This window comes from Passer domesticus, chromosome 2, assembly GCF_036417665.1.
Source record: "Passer domesticus isolate bPasDom1 chromosome 2, bPasDom1.hap1, whole genome shotgun sequence".
Classification (NCBI taxonomy): Eukaryota; Metazoa; Chordata; class Aves; order Passeriformes; family Passeridae; genus Passer; species Passer domesticus.
In genome coordinates, this window is record NC_087475.1 from 111,156,582 (window position 1) to 111,179,620 (window position 23,039).

Sequence of the window (23,039 nt, forward strand, 5' to 3'; positions counted from 1 at the left end):
AAAGCAGCTCATACTTTCAGCCTCTCTCGGTCATTTTTGGCTGAGTGAAGGCTGATGTAGGTTGGACACGATGGCAGCACACTTCAGTACAGTTTCCAGAGCTGAATGCTGGGAAGAAGCTGCTTTGCCTTTGCCCTGTCTCCTCGGGGCTGTTGGGACTGGCCAGAGCAGGCTCTGTGCTCAGGAGCAGTGTGAGAGCAGCACCCAGATCACAGCCCTGGCCCTTGCCCTACCCTGCCCCCTTCAGCAGTGAGCACAGAATTGAGAGGGGAACAGAAAACCGGAACAAATACGTGGCAATAGTGCCTCAGCACTATCTCCTAGCTGTCAGGACTTTGTCATTCAGGGATTTTTAGCCTGGTCAAACAGGATATTTTTGGCTATCTACGTAAGGAATCAGCACAAAGGGCATTGCGCTCTGCTTGCTACTTTCCTGCGAACCCTGGCTGCAAGCTAACTCCGAGGCAAGCCAGTGGACATTCCCCAAATCCTCCACCCTTAGGCCATCCCAGAGACTCCCCAGTCTGTGCCAGGCAGCCGCTCTCTCCCTCTCCCATGACCCTGCACACACAGCCCTTGGGCTCACGGGGCAGTGCACACACAGCCGCCCCTGCAGGATGCCCTACAGCCCTTGAACACGCTGACTGACTCACAGGACACACCTCTCCTCAATTTTTCGTCCATTATTTAAGCAAAAACTGTTCCTAAAAGAGAGCAATGACTATGCTTCATCTGTCTTCACCTCTTTTTTTTAAATGAAGTGGTTTGAGGATGTCCTGTGGGTCAGTTGGCCTGCAAAAACCCTCTAAGAAAGAAGCCTAGGTTATGTACGAGCTTTTATGATATGTCAGGCCTGACACACCAAGAGAGAAACATCAGGGTGCTTTAGTGCTAGGTCTCATGTTAGGCACAGATCACCCCTCTCCAAATACAAATCACAAATAAAATTACTTGGAGTGAACTCAATCTATAAACCATAGCATGAAACTCCTACCCAACACACAGCACAAAATATAATAAGTAAAACTAAGGGAATTACTATGCAGCTATAAAAATATAAAGGACATGTGGTTACAGCAAACAAGATAAACTGAGACGAAATCAGATTAAATGGTTCAAGTAAACTTGCCCTCTTTATTAGGAACTTTGTTTTTCTTTGAGCTTTTTGGCTATTTAAATTGTTTTTCTGATCGCATCAGGAAACAAGACAGTAGAGCCTTCTGTATATTGTAAGCATTACAATAACATACATATATTAGAAAAAAAACAAGTTCTTTCTCTAACATACAGAGTTCTGCTCCCAACAGAGAGTAAGAGCCTTCCTAACAGTCTAAATATACATTAAATTATCTGGAATTAAGGAGTAAGTGCTTTATAAATGAAAAACACATTTGTGACTGAAGTTTTTTGCTGTTACTTAAACTGTCATGAATGGAAGAATGTTTTAAACCACACTACTGCAACAAAACCAAAGCAAAACCCCAGTATCCTCCACCCCTCTAGAGGGCAAATTCAAACCATCTTTGTCATGAAATTGTCACCTGCAGTACATAAAAAGTTGTACAGACACTTGTGGTAAGCAAAGTTTCCATGTTTAATTGCTTACCTATAACAAGTAAAGCAATGAAAAATGGTAATTTAAATCTCACAAAGCAGTGCTACATTTGCAGATGAAATTAGAAGCAACTGAAAACTTGAAAAAAGACAAACTTTTGCTTTTTATCCTCCCTTCTCATCAACAATTCAACTAACATTTTTACTAAATTTCTAGAAGGAAGAAATCAGCCTAAGAAGATACACATGAGAAACAAGACTCAATATTACAGTGCAACACTAGTATATATAAAATTGAGTTTACTTACTTTATAAATAAATTACTCTGAAATCTTCTAATAAAAACAAAAGTAGTTTCTTTCACTGGAATTTGAGAGACCTGGATTTTGAATGAAGAAATTTAAAAATAAAAAATATCTAATGAAAGATTAATAATCAAAACTATCAGTACAAGAATGAAAATATAAAAAATAAGACATCTTCCTTTCAAAAGAAGAAAATGCACAGAAAGGGAAGACAGGGCTTTGAAAAACCTTGTGAATTATTTTTTTTTATGTTGAGGAAGATATTTAACAGATGCTGAAAATTTCCTTTCCAGTCCTGTTTCACATTAAGTAACTTCAAAAATAACCAACACCTTAACCTAAGTCCCTATTAAAATCCATTTAGAAGTTTAAAGAAACTGTTTTAAAAATATTTTATTGCTTCTGTGTTTGCATATCCCATACATACACAACTGGTAACATGAGATAGATGGTAACAAGATGAGAAGAGAAATGAAAAACCATTCGTAGATCACCTGAATGACATCTAAAAGCACAGTGTCCCCAAACATGGGTAAATCCTCAGATTCTTCATTTCTCTTCCCTGTCTATTTTAGAGCCCCAAAAAAATAAAATCTTGACCCTCATTCTAAACCAACTGGCAATTTCCCTGAAGTTCATTACCAATAAGTTAGTTCATCTGTTATTAAAAAATTAATCTAATTAATCTAAAGGCTGAGGTTCTACCAGAAGGCAATTAGACACCTTTTCTAATAGCAGTTCTGTTCTCTTTCCCTCAGCTGTCCAAGTACTCAAATGAATATTTTCTTCTCTCTCTGTGCTTGGTAGCTAACAGTGATATAAAGCTGCTGTTGAGGAGCAGTAGCAAGCACTACAACACCCAGAGAAGACACATGCAGCCACAACATTTTCACACACAATATGGCTTTATGAGTTAAACCTAATGGTCAGTCCACAAATTCAGTCGTTTCCTTCAAAGAAGTCTGAAGTCCTATTTCCATGAGCATTATTAGGATAGAGTTGTTATTCAGGATGAAAGACTTTACCTATTATAAAAATCACAACTGGAAAAGATGAAAGTTCATTTTTCATTGTGGTAGCTTACTTTCCCAGACCTGAATTGGTGTGGCCTCTTTTTAGCAGAGGATAAATTGCCATTACCATATTAAAGTAGGCAATAGTTACCTGACACTAATGTATGGGCAGATGCTGTGTGAGGCAGTTGTCAGTAGGAATCAGCAAATTGGACCTCTTAACTGCTAAGAATAGGTGCTATTTCAGTGTATACAATTCCTCCAGACATGTTTAAACATTTTTAAATTGTAAAGTTTACAGATGGATAGTACTGATGCCTTTTACATGCTAAAATTATTTGTATTTGTTTTTAAACCACTTCTCAGTTGCCCTTTAAAATGAACACAATAAGGAACACTGTTGCTGTAGCTGGCAGCATTGGCTCTCATAGGGCTCTGGCAGTAACAGCACAAACTCCCTTAGGAGAGCAGCAACCCTAACAAGGAGTGAAACTTTGCTAACATGAAGACATTTTGATAATTTCACCCTGTGCAACCTGCCAATTTGCCTTATTAATCTTCTCAGTTTGCTCACAAACTCAGCTTGGTTTTGACACAAGCCAGTGAAGACTGGCTTTGGCCTGAGTGGGACCAAAGATAAGACAGCATGGAACACTTCTCTGCTGTTTAATTTGGGAGTTGACTTTATTACAAATTGTTTTCAAAGTGCTTCTAGTTAAAACTGTAGACAGGCTCAATCAAGTAAGCAGCAGTAAATGCCAGGCCAGGAGGCAGAGAGCTGTCAGCCCAGCAAACCTGGGTCTGTGCCAAGCAGATGGATCAAGGCAGCCCTGGGCACGCTTGGCTTTTCGGTGCAGGGTGTTCCCCCTTTTATACCGGCAGCAGTGAAGCTCATGAAGAAATGACAGAAGTGCCAGACCCTGAAGAGGAGTCACTGTGTGGCCTTGACCACCAGTGCCAAAGCACACCAGGGCCCTCAGGTCACTTGGCCTCCCCGTCCAGATTTAGCACGAGGGACATACCAGAGCCACTATCGCAGCCTGCCTTCCCAGGACCCTGAGGGAACAGCTGCAGCTGGCAGGCAATGGAAACTTTCATTGGCAAATGAAACACTTTCACCGGCAAATGCTTTCAGCTTCAAGTAGGCGAGCCTGCAAGTTGAACTTGCAGAAACTGCCTGAGACAGTCTTTTCACTGAGGTCATAAAACACACATATCCTCACTAATGACAAATCAAGAGGCAGACTATATCAAAGCTCAAAAGAAATTCAGTAGTACAACAAACCAAACTAAATACCAGCTATTTGCACTATTTAGCAGCCATCTGTAAATAACAAAGGTACCTAACTAGGGTGCTCAGCTAAATTTCAGCAAATTCTTCATGACTTAATTCTACAGATATTGTGATTGTGCTTCTTTATTGGTGACTTTGGTACACTCTCCTCATGTTTCTAATTAGGACTTTGAACAAGAACAGACACTGCTTCTCTGACACACAACTGGAGGAGACCTCCCATAAGCTCTGGAATGCTAAGAGAAAGACCATTTCCAAAATCCTTCCCAGGTTTCACACACTGAGCAACAAGACCCTGGCAACAGAATCAATGTCACACAGATTAAATTAGGCATACAGTGCAGATAACTAGTAAAGCTAATAACCCAAATAGTCTCTTATTGAATCCTGCCAATTTAATTTAAGGTGCTCTCTAATAATCTCAGGTATGAATTATAAGCTTGAAAGAATCAACCTTGCAGGAAGATGTAGCCTGAAGAGTCAATTCCTCTTTACCACCCTTTCTTTTACCACAGCTGCCCAGACTTTAAGGCCACCCTACTTATCCCGCATGCAAGTACAGTATCCAGAGTTCTTCCATATCATCCAGCCTCACTCCACAGCTCAAAAGAGCAACTGTACTTGGGCTATAGCAAAAGGTGACATAGGGATACCCATTTGTGCTAAGTTTGCAGAGGACACACATAAGATAAAAATGCATCTATTTGATTCTTAACAATTACTTCATTAGGGTGCAGCTTATGCGGCGAGTAATGAGCCACACACATCTCCCAAGCATCCACAAAGTGCACAGCAATTCCTGAGAACATTTTCCTCATGACAGAATCAAGCTGAAAGGAATACCAGTCACTGTTGAAGAGGCTCACTTCTGGCCCAAGCTCCTGAACGTTGGCGGTTCTGATGACGATGGAAGTCTTGGGGCTGCGGTCCAGCAGCTGGAGAACGGCTCTGCGGATGTTCCTGAGGCGCCGGATGTACACTTCCACGGGGAAGGTGCTGAAGTGGGACCAGATGGTTATGGCCACCACGGTGTTCCTGCCGCCCACGATGCTGTTGAGCTCGTTGGTGATGTAGCGCAGCTCGCTGCTGAACACCGTGGAGAAGCGGATGGGCGGCCCGTGGCAGCGGAACTTCAGCAGGATGTTGTGCTTCAGGTCCACTGACATGAAAGGGCCCACGTTCTTTGGGCTGCCCAGGTTAAATTCCACCAAGTCTGAAAGCCCAGGAGCAAGCGTTAGTGAAAGATGGCACAAGAACTTCAAGCTGTCAACAAGATGCTTGGACCAGAAGGCAAAGTAGATAAGGAAATCTGAACATATTTCAAAGAACTCTAAAACTAAACAGAAGGCGAGCATCTTTTTGAGAGTGCAGTTTATGGCTGTTGAAATCTGCAGGACAGTACATTTGGATTTCATAAGGCTGCCAATGCTTTTTTCAAGTTTCCCAAACTATTTTCTTCTCTCTTGTAAAAAATAAGTTTTCCAGATAGTCATGGTTTACTCTCTGAATCCAGGGTTCCCAAGATCCCTTTTAGCGATTTTAGGACTCCAATAAATTTAAAGATTACTTCAAGTTGTAGGAATTAAGGCAGTTCCCAAGAACCCTTCTAGCAATTTTAGGACTCGATTAAATTTAAAGATTATTTCAAATTGTAGGAATTAAGGCAGCTCAAAGACTGTATTCCAACACAACTGAAGCAGTTCAGGGGAAAAGGATGACAGAGGCAGGAATAATTGTCTACTGAAATTCTTCTACTTAAGTAACTTGAATAATGAAAAGCATTCCAAAACCTATATATATAGCAATGGAGGTAATTTGCTTCTTCATTCCAAAATCTCTCCTGTGACTGGGATGCTGCAAGGTCTTACAGAAGCAACCCAAGTGATATCCTGCCATACCTCCCGGCATGGCCATCTTAACTCACGACCACAGCAGCAGTCCTGTTACAAGGACAACTTTGAAGATACCTGGTGGCCCCATTTACAAGGTCTACGTGTTTTCAATGTCTGCTCAAACATTTGACCATCTGCCAGGGCTTCTGATGAGGTTTTACCTTTCCTCTTCCTTTGTTTTGTCACTGTCACTCGGTAAACCAGCTCTGTGTCTGACATGTGAGAAATAAGGCTTTGTAAGTGTCCTTAAGGACAAAGCTAAATTTAAAAAAAATTACCTGGAACAAATGCTGTCAAATATTCAAACCACTGCCTTATTGTAGAGTCTCCAAACAAGTGGATGACTTTTCCTTGTAAGCATTCAGTTATATCTTCTGATTTGTTAAAATTACGGATCCAATGTGATCTGGACCTCCACTGGTCTTCATAATAATAACCAGAAGGGGAAGCTGTGGGATCTTCAGGTCTGTCCATACTGCTTGAATCTGTAAGAGAAAAATCCTTTGAAATTAACATGCAACCAAAGCAGCCTCTATAATCTTCACCGGCATGTAGTCAGCAACTGCTGACAAGAGCTGGGTGGCCGATTATAGTTCAACTTGGTTTACATTAAACGGTATCTCTGCCGCTAATGTAAAAGCGTATCTGGCACCTTTCTCCCTGCTCAGTGGTGGGTGTTTGCCCGGCAGACAGGAGCGGAGACAGGGATTCCAGCGGAGCATCTTCCCTATCCCGCCGCGGATCCCAGCGCCTGCCGCGGCGCACTGCTGCTCTCCAGCGGCCGGCCTGCGCACGGCAGCGCTTACAGAAACAGCCAAAAAACCCGAAATAAACCCACCAAAAGCCCCAAACAGATCCCCAGAAAACTACTCATACGGAATAACACATACCTCGGCACTCTGGAAGAGTTAAGTCTGAACCATAACGCCTCCAAACCCAGAAAATGCCAGAATTGAAGCCATGACCAAAAAATGGTGCCATTTGAATATGATAATTATGAGATTCTCCAATTCCATGGATTTCGTACTTTCTGTCTGCTATCTAGCCCATTTCCCATTTACTGCCTGGGAGCAGCTACACATCAAGGAACCTCTGTTCCATAGGATGCCTTTTTGCCTTTTTAACTTGAAGTAGTTGAGCAATACCTTGCAAGCAAAGGTATCAGGTTTACAGGAGATTGCTGGAAGAGAAACTGCAATCTCATGGTTATATCAGCTAAATATTGTCATGTTTCTCTCTCTCTACGGTGATATTGTACATCAAAGTTCTGTAAGGCTGTTTCAGGTTCCTCCTTTGCCATTTGTGTATTCAAATACCTCAGCTGAACAAGCATGGAGATCTTCCCCAGCTGCATGGACCAGACACTTCCAGCTGTCCAAACACTTCTACTCATCTTGGGGTGGAGACTGCTAAGAACAGTCCATGCCCTGTCCCAACTTACAGCTGATTAATAAAGCACACCTTGCCGTGGGCAAAATCATGCCAGGGACTGTTCAAATGATGTAAAAGTACAAGCTCCAGAGTTTCAGAGCCCAAAAGCATCCTCCGGTAGATGCTTCATTGTAACACAGACAGAGCCAACCATAACCATCTTTCCTAATAAGCATTTTTAATTGCTCTTTTTCTATTCAATATCCCCTGCATGTTATATTAGTAAATGTTAACCTTAGAGGTTAGAGGATGCTAACATCCTTAGACCTCACAGGGACAATAAAAAGCAAACTATTATTACGTTTGTATAACACAAAAAATATAATCACAGAACAAAGCTATCAGAAAATTCTGTCTCTGGATGATTATTTAAATCTGACAGCAGGAATAAGGAAGAAAAAGAGAACCCAGCTAATAATGTGGATTCATCCAATACCTATAAACAGGAGAAAGGAAAAAAATGCTTTCACATGGTCATGCGTTTAAAGGCTAATTCAGAATGTGAATTCACAACTTGAGTTTTTTTCATTCTAAGTTTTGATGCAAAAGCAATTGAATCTTTTACCTTTTAGATGGATTCTTATATATATATAACAGTGGTGCTAGAACAACCTTTTGGTGCCCCACAGTAAATCAGCATTTCAAGTCTGTGTATAGTATCATATCAGATTTGGCCCAGAATTCAGAATTGGCCCTTACTTTGAGATTTTATAAAAGAGAATAAAAGCTCCAATCTTAAGTTGAAATACAATGATACAATAAAAACTTGTATTTCAGAAAAAGAAAGGTTTTAAAAAACTTGATCTATATTTACCACCACCCAGAAAAAACATCTACAAAAAGAACAACAGCAGAACAATGAGTTTGTGTGTTTTATCAGTCCTAACAAATCCACACATCCACTAGCATTATACCAATGAGTTCAGTTTATTTATTCAGGGACTACTGTACTTGAAAGGAATTTCCCTGAGGAAATGTGCCACACCTATTAACCCTTTTTAACCCAGCATTAATTGTGAGGACATTGTAGGCAGGCCTTGATCATTCTTAGCTCCCAGAAGAGAGGTGACAATCAAATATTGAATTTGCAGCAGTTTCTGTCAGGAAACATACAGGATAAAAAAAGCAACAAAAACACATCAGATAAAGGATCTGGACAAAGAAAAGAGGTGGAGGGTAAAATGCTGCAAGCCTAGGAGCAGAACCATATTTTTTTAGTGAACAATAAAACTAAAAGCAAGAAATGCTGTAAGTTGCCTTCTACTCAGACTTTATTGCTCAGGTCAGTAACTCTACCTTAAAAGTCTGTTATAACCTTATAAAAAAATGAAAAGTTTTCATTTAAGAAATAATTCTCTGTGTATCACATTTTATGCAGACTTTTTAGGAGCATAAAAAGCTTGCTCTTGGATATGCATGAGATAAAACCTCTAAGATCATTTTAGTACAGACTTTTGTTTTGTTCTTAAAAAGGGCACTGAACAATTAGGTTCTGGTTCAGAACTGTAGATTCTGACATCCTGTGCTAACACAAATTGTAGCAATACTTAAATGCAAGTTATCAAAATCTGTTAGACAACATTCTTTACAAAGAAAGAAATTAAAAAACACCACACAGCTGTTTTCATTAAATTGAGAGTTTGGTAAGCAGTTACTCTAAGACATTTTACACTGTGAGTAAAGTGGAAATAAAGTGTGAGCAAGTAGAAATAAAAGACATTTTTGGCAAGAGAACAAACTTCTCTCTTCTTTTGATTTCTTTTTTTTGCTAATAATCCCATTTATGTAATGTAATTTCAGAAAAAAAAACCACTATTTCTGAACTTGTATTAAAGTTAACACCCAAAAGCCTTCATCATCTCAATAGAAATCTGATACTGATTTTTTTGCCATGCTAAAAAAAACCCCTAATTATTATTTGATGCCTGTTGTTCTTTTTATAAATTTAACTATGAATTACAAACAAGAATGTTATGCAGTTCACCTTACCTGTAAATGCCTTGGCCTTTACAATGACTGAATCAGGTCCACTGGGGAGTATCGGCCTTTTGATATTCACGTCACTTCAACAAAAAACGAACACAGCAATATTTGTAAAAGTTACCGTGAAACTTGAAGGTAATATTAATTCAATTTCTTTTCTTACTCCACTTCAAATAAACACACAGAACTACAAATTTTTACTCTTAAGTTTACTCTACTTCCTACAGCTGAATTCATTCCACATTTACTTTGAGACCACCATTGCTATTCTCGATCCAAATTCAAAATTTCATGGCACTGACACAAATCTTATGCAAGCTTGTACTGACACAAGTCTCAATAAAGCATTCAAGTTGTCAGAGGTCTGCAGGAAGCTTTTGGGGATTTGCCCCAAAGATGTTCCCAGCTTGCAGAACTTCTGGGGACAAACCACTGCAGGGGTACAGGGCCACAGCAGCAGCTCCCAGCTAATAATTTACTAATACTAAGATCTTGTTCTGTCTTTTCCTAGTGATTTGAAGAGAATACTTGTCTTTTTTTCTCCATTTAAGAAATAAGTTATTTGGAATTTCTTTAAGCCACTTTGGTCAAGGATCTCAGAGCTGAATGAGACAAACAAATAAACAATCAAAACTAAACCAAGAAAAACGCCTTTCCCATTCCCATATGGAAACATCACCAATAAATATAAGCTATATTTTACAGGTGGACTGGCAGAGACACAGAAAGTCAAAAGACCCACTTACAAACTTGATATGGAAGAGCCAAAAAAAAAACCCCACTGATGCTTACTTTTTATTTCTGGTCTTGGTTAGGAACACGCATACATACTTTCCTAAATTACACTATTTGGAACTGCTACCCTAAAATCTTTCCCAATTTAGACCTCAAGTGAACATAGTGCCAAAAGACTTTCCTACAACATCTTTGTTGGAGAGGAAGGCATTAGCCTACAACTACAACTCTGACACTACACAGTAACTAATTTTATCTAAATTCAGCTGTGTAATTTCATACAGAAGCAGTTCTGTCACACATACGCAGGCAATAAGAGATGGTTTGTTTTTTTTTTAATGCTGACTGCAGAAATAAAATATGACTGTGAAACTAATTTGGTTTGACACTTGAAATAACACGCACAGATCATTACCATTGCATGGGTATTGCTCAGCAATTTGTTCTACCAGGTGTTTCCTTTATGAAAATTTTTTCTAAGATTTGAAAGTCATATTGAACAACAAGGAACACATTTAAGAAAATTTTTTATGAGGACAAAAACAATTGGTAATTTCTGTAAAAATGAGCCTAAAACCCAGATCCTTATTGGGTAGTTTAGACTTGGCCAAAAGTACTTCTCGAAGCATCGTTATTAATATTGCAAGTGTAGGTATGGAAACAGAAAATAAGGAAACAGTCCCCCAAACCACCACCAGATTTAGACAGCATGCTCTTGTGAAATTCAATAGGGTTGAATTAAAAGTAGAGAAAGAGAACTACATGCCAAGTTTCTTTAAGACTGCTAAGATTCTTCCACAGCTGAATGGAGGAGAACAGACTATTCAACAACTAACACCATACACCTGGTCCTGCAGATACACTCCTCCTCTAAGACAATGTGTCATATTTAAGCAATAGGCTAACATTTGTATAAAATAAACCCAAACAAAACAACTTGACTGAATATATATAAATTCAACAACATACAAACCTTTGGAAAAAGAGGCTTTCCTCTTGTGTCAGAAGACCTTTCAGATATCCACCTTTGGCATGGTTGATTCGGCTGGCACAGGAGAGTTTTTGAGGCTTGTAACAGAACCATGGCTCACCCGTGTAGAGATCTGTGAAGTTACAGACTGGGAGACCTCCAGGCAAGCAAACATTGCACTCCGTAGTCTCTGAATACCTCCCAGACTTGAATGAGCTTTTGAAATAGACTCTGTCTGGCCTTTCCTCTCGTAAGCGCAGGAGGACTTGGATTGCTTCACTCGGATGGACAAGTGACACAGAAACTTTGACCTCTCCTGGCCAAAGCAAGGTAAAGAAGACTTTGTAAAGGCCGTTATAGCAATCTACAATCCTTCCCACTGCTCCAGCTTTCAGCGCAGGAGAGTGAATTCGTGCTAGTAAATAGTCTCCACCATACTGCTTGGGTTTTCCTTGGAAATCCTTCATACGAACGAGTACCTCTAGCTGATCACCCACCTTGAAGAACCTGTTGGGTTCCACAATCACAAAGTCACTGTGTGCGGGATCAGTGCTTTGTGCGAAGGCGATTTTGCCATCAGGAGGCTTTGGCCACTGTATTGCAGCAAGCAACGATTCCTGCTCCGCTTGTTCCCTTTTGGACAAGGTCTGCTGCGTGTACCCACAGTAAGGCTTCCTGGTGGTTTTGTCTTTCTGTGCCAGAGAATGCTGGACATTGTTTTCTGTTATCCAATTCGATCCTGAAACTGTGTCATCATCCAAGTGCTGGGGAGAAAAAGATTACCTGAAGCTGTGCTATGAAATGAAACACTGGGAATAATGGATACTTTGTCAGGAAATGATCTCAAGAACCGGGCTTTGCTTCACAGACCTTTGAAGCTGAGCAAATGAAGCAACTTCACTAGAAGATCCACATCTAGTACTTTGACCATGAGATTTCTAAGGAAACAGGTGGGCAGCCTGTAGTTATTGTGCTTTGGCAAACAAGCATTTAAAGAGATTACATCCAACGTATGGCAGTGTTTCAGCTACCAGTACACTCTCCAAATATCAGCAATGTGAAAAAAAATGGCAAAAAGTTGCATGATTAAGTTATAACTCATGTCTCCTTTTCTTCTGCAGTAACATTTTAGTCTTGGAGCACCATGAGTTCCAATTAGCTGCCCCATGTAATGCAAGGAAATGCATGCTTCCCAGTATTGTACAGGTTGAAAGAAATAAAAGAACAAAATCCCACACCCACCTGGAAAAATGAATTCATGAGCCAGTTGGCCAGCAAAATAGTGCAGGACAAGCTAGGACTAAACAGGCAAAAAACCTGCTTGTTTATTTATAAGATTTTAAAATCTATATACAGCTTCTTCTAGCAGCAGGCAAAGCATCCCCTAATCACACAAGAGTTTAAAAATTAAAATACTTAAATACAAAACTAGACTAAGAGAGAGGTCTTCTGCTGCAAATTGATAAAACTGTATTTTGTGAAAAAATATCAGTGTCCAAAACTCTATTTGCATCTAAATGACTGCAGATACCATCTTCTTAATGACATCACATAATTTTGCAGGTTTGCATTAGGAAAATTTTAAAAATAGCACAGTCTAAGACTCCAGAGGTACTCATGAGACTTCTAATCAACAAATTAAGAAAAACCCCTTCAAATACACACAAAATCAGCAGCTAATGAGCAATTAATTACTAGGTAAATACAGTAGGACTTATCCATAGTTCTATTTCATAAAGTAGGAAAATAGTTTTTCAAGCAAAGATTAAAATTATACAGTGTACCATTCATGTAGCATCAGATGATGTGCTCATTTAGATTTGAAAGATTGCTAAAAAATTCAAACTACAAAAAAGAATTCAAACTACTATTTGAAATCTTTAAAAATACCATTGTACTTACCAATACCCCAGTGTTTTCCATTTACTTCCTCCTTAACTAACTGTTCAATAATATACTAAAAGTCACAGCACTCATATTAAAGTCTTATTCATTGTTATAAACCTTTCTTAGGCCATGGAAATATCAGCAGTGTCTTAAAATCATTTGAACCACACTGAGATTCAACAGACTTATTTAGAAGAAAGGTAAACCTAACAAGCAATAGAAACATACAGGCTTTTGAAGTCTGAGACATAAATTGGTTTTGGTCAGCTTTAGAGTAAAAGGATGAGCACATGAGGATGTAGGATGGATACACAAAATCTTCTTTGTTTGATATCCAAGTTAACTGTAAAACCTGAAACTGTAAATTGCTACACTGTAGCTCTAAAGCATAAATTGACATATATCCCTCCATACACCAGATGTTAACATCACAATAGAAGCTTTTGCTTCAGTTTCATATTCCCACCCAGGATTTAATAAATTTTCCCTGAAGGCCATAATTCATAATAATTTTTGTTTTCCATCCCAGCAAGCCAAGCTGCAGCAAGCCAAGCTGCAGATGTATGTTGCACATTACTTTTATTAGTCCAGTAAATTTCAGCCAAAGCTGAGAGTGAATCTCAGGCACAGTTCGACTTTAAATCTTGCCTACATACATTCTTGAATTAAGCCAAGTTTCTCTTTTTGGATATCTTCACAACTTCTTCCCATCACTTGCTCATGCATACATATATATATATATATATATATATATATATATAAACACAGCAAATACTGCATGGAAATATTTTTAAAAGTTAGCGATATATTTTGATGTATCCAATAAGCCAGCAACAATGTCTCAGCAAAAATATTTATGTATTTTCCTAAAGAGGAGGGGAAAGGGAGAATATGTGTTATGATTAATTGTTATTTTCAGTGTAAGTGCCCAAGAGAAAGTTTCTGGTTTTCAGTTGGTTCTTCAGGTTGGTGGACATGGGAAAAACAAATCCTTTCAAATTAAGAAGAGATGGTAATCTAAAACAGCTTAAAAATGGATGTATCCCTAATTTTAATCTTCTATAAATTTCCTCAGGGTTTTTTCCTTTCTGTCAGAGGTGTAGAGATGCCATTTCTGGCCTAGCTAGGCTTTCTGAAGTCTTTCCAGAGGCATACCTATATCTTTCAGTGGGAAAGGGGCAGAGAACACCAAGCCAACAAACTCGTTCAGAAAACAAAATATGGTTTGAGATCTCCAAATCAGTCCACATACACAGATTTTTAGCAGAGCATAAGGCCAAAGCTCTTCACTTGTATGCAGCTGAGAACAAGGACATGCACTGTCACTTCAACATCTCCAGGTTATGTCCCACTAAGCAGAATAGATCATACCACAAATATTTCCTCAGCCTATCTTCAAAGGGCCTGAGGGGGAAGCTCCATGAAGGTAAAAGCAGAGCTTCTTCAACATCCTGAAGGACCATTCTTTCTCCAGCATCCTTGTGCATCTTTACAGCCCTCTTTCAAGCCCAGCCAGGACCCTGTATTGTTGCAGAATTACAAGCTTATGTGTGAAAATAAGCTAGACCATGTATGCTATTCACAGGAGAAAATATTGCACAGATTCTCTTTGCCAGTAAAGGCAGAAAAAGCTTCAGAGTCAATTAATACACCAAAGATTCCTGACTGGAATATAAAAGCTTTCCAAACCAATCTTCCTTTCTTAAGTGTTTCCCAGGCTCAGCTCCAAACAAGTACTTAAGTTCTCCTGCCCCTACAGATACACAAGGCCTGCTCTGAGGAAAATAATTAGCTTAGTTTGTCCCCACCCCATTTCCTACTCCCTCCTGGCATTTCCAAATCTCTCTGTTGTTATACTGAGACTGTGCAGAATGGAGGGCTTTCTACTGTAATTAGTAGCTAAACTAAACAAAATTTCTTTATGAAAAGTAGATAAAGAGGATTTCTCAAGAGTTCTCTTCCTTTATGACAGAGATTCTTTTAGTGTTCATTACAGGCTCCATGTTGGATAACACCTGAGTTGCTTATTTCCATGTGTACTCCATTCAAGGTGTCATGTATCTTAAGTGCAATTCCCAAGGGGGGTTGTTTGTTTGTTGGGTTTGAGGGTTTTTTTGTTTGTGTGGGAGGAGTTAGTTTTATTTTTTTTTGCTTTTTTGGGGTTTTTCTGTCTTTTTTTAATTTACTGCATTTTGAAGCTAACCAGAACCCAAATGTGACCACAAAGTAATTTAATGGCTATCTGCCAAGTAACACAGGCAGAACAGAAGAGATTACGTGGCAGTTAAGCACAAATAAATCCACTAGCAATTCCTGCATTAGAGATGTCATAAAAAGGCAAAAAAGGAACATGTACTTTTATGAGAACTAATGGAAGTTTCATTAGTTCAGCTCATCTCCTCAGCTTTTGGCATTCTTACCGCCAACTAGACAAGAAACAGACACAACACATAGATTAACCCAGGCAATAATGCTCTCAAAGATATTCTAGATGGTCACAGAGTGTTTGGGAAGTTCTCACCTGTGTGGCAGCAGCTCTCTGGCCACAGAGAGCAGGTACAGGCCTTCCCAAGCATTTTCCCTGGGGAAGGCTACGAGAAGCTGTGAGAAAGCTCAGAGAAATAATTAAAACAATACTTATTTCCACTTGCTGCACCTGCTGCTAGGCAAATGTAGAATGTGTTACGGAGATTTGTTTACCAAAGGGTGGTGGTGTTTTGGTTAGTTGACCAATGAGGTCAAAGCTGTATCAGACAGGCTGGAAGGAGTTATGGGTTTCTTAAGAATATAGTATGGAAGAATAAAGCAATGGTTCAGCCTTCTACATCACAGAGTCAGTGCTAATTACACTCGTGTCAGGGAGACAGACCCCTGCATCAACACACGTGTCCTGAGTTAAACACCGCAGTGTAGAGGGCTGATGAAAATGTTGAGTATTTCCATTGCTGCTGAAAAAGGGGAACTCCACCTCAATGCCCAGTATCTTCCACCAGCTGTTAACTCCTGCCTTGGGCTGAACAGCTGCCGCAAACCTGAGTAAGTCACTGTCACTAGAGCAGGAAACAACACAGGAGAGTCCCAGGCAAAAGGCACAGTGGGGAAATAAAAGTTCCAGGAGATAGCATCTGAATCTGAACAAATATCAATTCCTGAAAGGTCAGTCATCTTATATTCAGTAATTTTATACTCCAGGTACTTTATTTGTTGTCTATGACAGATATGAAATCAGTTCTCTATCATTACCATCTCACAGCACTGAGTGGCTGCTCTAAGTGTCAAAAGCCAGCCTTCAAAAGCCATCACCTGGCAGTCAAATGTTCCAGAAATAATTGGAATAAGATAAAGTTATCTTTTGCAGGCACCTGCAGTTTAGCAGCAAGGATTTAAAACTTTGTTACACAGTTATTTTGTTCAGTTTCAGCTATCTGATTTCATACTCTCCTGGCAAGAAACTTCCCTTCTCCCCACAGACTCTCTTCCTAGGTGCTTTTAAATAAAGTACCATTCACAACCAATCCCAAAGTGTTTCTGTCACCCTAAAGGCCACTGGTACAAATACACAAACCCTCCTGCATCCTGAGAGCATGATGTTTGGGCAACATCCTGATACTTCACAAAATATTACTCTACATTTTATCTCTCTGGCCATATTCACATAAAAAAATTCTAATAAAATAAAACCACATTTCTTCTGGTACTATATGAGCAACCATGTGATCTCAAGGGAATAGTTATTCCATAATAAAAAGCAAAGTAAATAAGCTGGCTACCAAACTTTTTGTGGACAGCTTGTTCAGTTTTTTAAACACAACATAAGAAATGTAAAATCCTTACATGGATATGACTACTGGGAGGGTGTCATCAGAAGTTTAAGAAATTAAGAGAAAACATTCCAACATGAAAAGGTATAAAATCCTAAAGCAAAAAAGAAGGGACAGTAGCTGACAATTGCCTTAGATCTTGAGCTTTAGCCAGCTAGGTTGGATGATTTAGGGATGAGAAGTATGTCTGATGCATTTACAAACACATTCTCAACAGTAACCACCAATAAGCTTTGCTTCCAGAGCCTGAACAGATTTGGTTACAGATATTCTGTGAAAGCTTTATAAGATATTTTTCAGACTTTGAACTCTGACTGAAAAGAATCAGCATGAATACCTGTATTAGACTGCCTGGAAAACTGAGCCAAGACAAATACAGGAGCAGGTCCATTCAGAAAAGTCATGACAACAGAAAGGGTTAGAGTTGCATGTTACAGTGTCAAGATTTATCAGCAACACAATACTTAACTGAGGTTAGAATAGCAGATATGTAAAGGGCAACAAAGCCACAAAGACACTTGTCATGGACAGTGGCCAGAAAAAGCACAGAGCAAACACCCAACCTGCATTTTCCATTTGACTCTCAAAGCACTGCCAGAGCCCTTTTCTCTAAGAAATGTAATTTTAAAATAGAAAGAAAACAGTTTAAGATTCTAAATATCAACACTCCTCAGGCAACATCCTAGGTCAAAACCCCAAACAAAATAAAACCACAGAAAGAGAAAACAAAAGCTACCTCCTACAAACAAAATGGATCATGCTAACTTGAACCAAAAGTGCATCAAACACAATATTTTGATTGCCAATAGTATTTAACAGCAGGTATGTGGGAAAAGAAAACAGATCAAACATGCTGTGCTATTTCCTCCTGTACACTTAACACACTTTCTAGCACTTTATGGTTTAGATTTCTTAAACACTAGGGTAAACATCTTAAGCTCTAGTATCCCCTAATGGACTTTTCTTCTGTGCATTCATACAAATTTTTTTAATACATGCATTTAGTAACTACAAAGACTTACTGCAAAGGCTTCTGCAGCTTTGCTGCAATCCCTAAAAATATCCCTGCTTCCTTTAAAATCAGCATCTGCAGTTTTTATTTAATGTGTCCACTAGTACTGGAATATGTAACAAACACTCATTCTTCAGTTAATGATCCTGAATCACTTGTGGTTTTAGACTTCCTAAATGTCTTCCTTACCCTTATGTGATCCTCTTCCAATTCAACTGTATTTTGTGTGGGGTGAGGGAGCTTTACAGCCCCTCTTTGGGATCATTTCATTTGGGCATCACTAGCCAGGAGGAAGGAAGATTCTGCAAGCAGCAGATACACAACTAAAAAGCATAAAGCACTTACTGACTGGCTGACATGCACAAAGGACAGCTATAATTAACAAGGTGTTAGGCTAAGCATTACAATGCTCACCCACCAAATGCAGCACTGGAAGGCCTGGCCAGGCAGGCAGCCAGTGGGCAGGGTCAGCCTCCAGGGCTCCTGCAGAGAGATCCTCACCCTCCTTGACTTTAATCTGGGGTTACTGACTAAGCAGTTTGAAAGTACCTCTGCACTGAAGTGATAACTAAACTGAAGAAATATGCAAGACACACACAGCAGAGGGAAAAAGGGAAAGGTAAATAAAAATTGCATCAGTACAGGCCGGAGATTAATGAGGTAGTGACAGCTCTGCAGAAAAAGACTTAGGGATTGTAGGAGACAGCAAACTCACCATGTGTCAGCAGCACAGCATTGTGACAGAGAATTAACTGGATCCTAACCAGATGATTGAGCAAAGTTAGAGTTTTCCTCAATTTGACCATGGTGAAGTCACACCTAGAACACTGTGTCTGGTTTTTGGACAACCCACACCAGAGTAAAGCTGGCAAGACCAGCTAAGAACCCTTGAGATGCTTGGACTGGAGTGACACTAAGGGAACCAAAGCGTCTTTTTTTCATTCTAGAGAAGACCAAAAGGGAGCAGTCTTCCACTAACCACGTGGGAGTCATAGAGGAACTATTAGAGCTAAAGAGAACCTATTAAAGTACACTCTAATAAGATAAAAGGCAACTTACCTTTTGCACATAAGGCAAACATTCCTCCCTCTAAGAGGGATGCAGCATTGCAACAGGCTGCCTAGGTAGGTTGTGAAATATGAGTTTACTGAATACAGTCAAAAGTCAAAATACCCTGCTGCAATCCAAGCTAACTCTGATGCTAGCCTTTTTAGGAGGGTGTTGGATTAAATACCTCCAGACATGCCTTCAACTATGAATTTTCTGTGATTCCAATTCATAGCTAAATGCTGTCAGTCAGACAATTCTAACCTCACACTCAAAAGCCAATAATGTTGCTCAAGCCATCTTGGAGAAGAAACAGGCTCCACTTACCTCTAACTGAAAAAAGTTATGGACCAGCACCACAACAGCCAGCACTGCCATGAGCAGGCAGAAGAGCTGCAGTCTGAACGAGTCACGCCACATGGTCCATTCGTGCATTTCCCTCCCATGTTACACCTTGCCATGGCTTCCGTTTGCCGCAGACATGAATGGCATTTCGGCTCAGCAGAGCACAAGAGAATTCAGCTGACTTCCACTTGATTCCTGCAAGTACATTTATAAAAACTGCATTAAGTCTCAAAATGTTACTAGAATTAAAGTCAAGTTTTGCACCAAAAGCTTACAAATGGTGGGGCAATAACTAGTACAATAGAACAGTCAACACAGATTATTTTTTTGGAACTAATCTGAACAGCATTATCTATCGTGTTACATAATTCTCTTGGATCTGCCAAAGCAAACCCTTATCAGAAAGCTGGTCTCACCTGTAGTGGATACCAAAAACAAAGGCAAAAGAAGAGTGCAAGATTTCATTCTGGCAATCAAAAAGACCAAAAGAAATAATCACCAACCTATTTATCTGTTAGGCCACACCACCACTATCCAGACATTACCAGACTGAAACTGAAATTCGTGGGTTTGGACATCTGCCACTAACTTTCATAGCAGAAACTTCTGGGTTTCAACATCTCCCATTAACTTTTATAGCAGAAACTTGCAGGTTTAGACATCTCTCATTTACCTGTTTACACATTCCCTTAAGTTGCTATTAAACAGTGTTTCTGAAACAACTTTGGATAAGCAAGGTAAAACTTATTTCCTCCAGTTTTCCGCTTGGGAAGAAGGGAAAAATAAATCAATTGTAGCATTAAAGAGGAGATACCTAAGAGAGTCGAGAGCACTAAAATTTAACGTCATGAATCATCTATAACATTACATTACATCTTCCCTGTTTTGCTTTGTTATAATTCCTTTTATTTCAGGTACTCATATGCAGCTCTAGAAAATAAAAAAAAATAAACTTCTGGAAAGAATACAATGTGTTGGCATTCAGTGTTTCTAGTTCTTTAAATCTAATAACAGTACTGTCTTTCATAAACTTTAACTTTCATACAATATCATTCCTTTAAGGTTGCTTGATGACGGATCTACTATAAAATCACAGACTTAACAGCCACTGATAAAGTTCTCAATGCTTGTTCAGAATGACTCTTAAACCTTCCTTTCTTTCTGAGAAGGACAATTTTGATGCAGTCTTTTTGCAAGCAAAAAGGGCACCATGCTTGCAGAAGCTCTAAACTTGGAAACAGAAAACAGATGGCAAGGAGAGGCACTCAAAAGACAGCAATCTCTCCAAACCCAATATTCTCAAAGAAGCATTACTCATACAACCATGCACCAAGTGCAACAACATAATCAAATGATTACATAAACTTTGTATAACTTTCTATAAATAGTATAACTGAGAATTTATACAATTGAGATAATATAAAACATAGTACCTATACTTTTAAGACTATATGAAAAATGCTGTGTAAATTTAAATGAAAAAATGATGTATTAAATATCAAGATTAAAAAATGAATCCAGACTAGAAAACTGAAATACATTACTGGTATAACCAGGACAGCCTCAAAATAGACCATACATCAAATTGCTTTACAAGGATTATAGGGATTATAACTTCAAATGCTTTGCTGAGAATTAGAGAGATTGTATTTCTGACCAATGAACTAGCATTGAAAGAGCAAGACATCCATTAAAGTGAAAGTATCAAAATGCCACAGAAACACAGCTTTGTTGGAACAGTTCTGCACTAATATGACATTTGCATAAAACAGAAGCTTGGGTCATAAATTGATACTAAATATACCTAGAGTACATGAAAATGCTAATTTAAGGACATACATGTCCATTTGAGGAAGAAAAACATTAGACAAAACCAGAATTTTCAATTCTGTTACTGAGAATTCTTTCCACATCACTGAAAAGCACAAGACATTGAAATTCATATGCCTAAAGTTTCAGATGTAATTTCAGATGCCTAAAAATACCACAAACGCTGTTCCATACATTTTTATTCAAAGTTTTCTGTATTCTGTAGATGCCACATGCCCTAAAACATTTAAATGTATAGGTTTTGCGCTTTCTTTATGCTAAAGGCTTACTATACTGTCAGTTTCATCACAACTGGTGAGCAATTGATCCCATTCATTTTTTGTATAAGGGAAGCCCATAAGTACACCAAAAATCCTTAGGACTTACCCAACTCCTGAAATGTTCTCTGAAGCCGTCCACACAAAAGGCCAGATAACCTTGGAAAAACTACATTAAAAAATAAATATGTCTGTAGAAATACACACAAGTATTTCGCAATAAAATTTATATATTGGTTTGCTTACAGCGGCACAAAATAAAATGGCAGTTACGACTTTTTACATGTAAAATCACTTCAGTTTCTACAATGACTCAAGGATTTGCTGAAGTATTTTATTCTTTTAAACTTCAATGCTTGAATTTTCTGCTATTTATTGCTAAGTATTACTTCTCTCAGCTTTGTTCCATGTTACCCAATGTTAAAAACCAAAACGGATTTAATGACAATTTTATGAATACGTCATTAAATTATGCCGCATGCTCCATCACAGGATTGTTGCTTGGGGTTTTTTTACAAGTTGTCAATTACTGTCAGCTCTCTAAGCCAGCAGCGTTACAAAGGCAGGTATGAGCGCAGCCTCTCCAAATTCTGTCACGCAAATCTCCAAGGCACAGAGGAGCCGCTGCCTCTGGCGATGCCCAAACCATGTCACTGGGGCACAGGGGCTTGATGCTCGCCTGGCTGCCAGCACGGAAAAAACAGACTTGCTGCTGTTTTTCGCAGATTCCGCCCTGGTCCCCGGGGCGCTGGCGGCCGCCAGCCCGCTGATATTCCGGGGTCAGCGCCGCAGCCCCCGCGGAACACGGGAGCGGGCACGCACCCAGCAGCCAGGGACGGGGGCAGCGAGCAGGAAGCACCGCTGCCGGCAGTGCGAACCGCACACCTCTGCTTTATTGCTTCCAAGGTACTTTTTAGGATGGGCGCCCCCGGGGAGCGGCACACGGCAGCCCCCGGAGCGGCAGGAAGCACCTTCAGCCGCCGCCTCGCTGCACCCCGAGCGGCGCGGGCAGCGCGGCCCTGCGGGCGGGCGGACCCGGCCGCGGCCACGGGGGACCCGGGCAGGGCATCCGCCAAACCCGGGACCCCGACCCCGCGCCCCACTCCCGCCCCGGGCCTCCCCCGGCGGCCCCGAGCCCACCGCCGCTCCGGCTGCCCCGCCGGGCTTTCCTTCGCCCCGCGCCCCACACGAACCGCGCCAGGCCGCACCGCCCGCGCCCCCTCACCGCAGCCCCCGGCGCTCCCCCGGGCCAGGCGGCGGCCTCGCCCCCGGCCCGGAGGCGCTGGCTGTAAAAGCCCGGCTCCCGCCGCCCCTCCCTCCGCCCGCCCCTCACACGGCAGCGGCGGCTGCCGCGCCTCCGCCCGCCCCGCCCCGAGACCGGCTCTGTGCCCGCGGCGGCTGCCGCAGCCTCTGTGCCGACAAGGGGCAATGAAAAGGGAAACAGGCACAAAACCCAGCAAAAACAACACCACCGTCCCTGTAATTTTTGAGCCGCCGCAGGTGAAGCCGAAGAAAGCAGGATGTGGGGAGGGTGGCGCGGAGCCAAGCGCTATGGCCTGGGTGGCATCACCATGGTCCCCAGCCAGGGGAGAAGGCTCTGACACCAACCAGCAGAGCAGCCCAAACGCTGCCGAGCCTGAAGGCGAACGCAGCAGGAAGCAGC

General features: G+C 40.5%; 1 protein-coding gene across 3 annotated transcripts; it reads right to left on the minus strand.

The window, feature by feature from the left end:
- Window positions 1-1,114: 1,114 nt before the first annotated feature.
- NXPE3 (neurexophilin and PC-esterase domain family member 3) lies at window positions 1,115-23,039 on the minus strand. 3 transcript variants are annotated; one of them, XM_064410652.1, is made up of 7 exons: window positions 22,985-23,039; window positions 21,486-21,545; window positions 19,272-19,484; window positions 11,181-11,941; window positions 9,479-9,552; window positions 6,337-6,543; window positions 1,115-5,379 (listed from the first exon to the last, which is right to left on the minus strand). In XM_064410652.1, exons 3-7 carry the CDS (start codon window positions 19,377-19,379, stop codon window positions 4,829-4,831), a joined length of 1,701 nt encoding a protein of 566 aa, XP_064266722.1. In that variant the 5' UTR covers window positions 19,380-19,484; window positions 21,486-21,545; window positions 22,985-23,039; the 3' UTR covers window positions 1,115-4,828. The 3 variants fall into 3 exon arrangements, with proteins under 3 accessions (XP_064266722.1, XP_064266720.1, XP_064266721.1); XM_064410650.1 differs by lacking the exon at window positions 22,985-23,039 and adding an exon at window positions 22,602-22,699; XM_064410651.1 differs by lacking the exon at window positions 22,985-23,039 and adding an exon at window positions 22,570-22,640.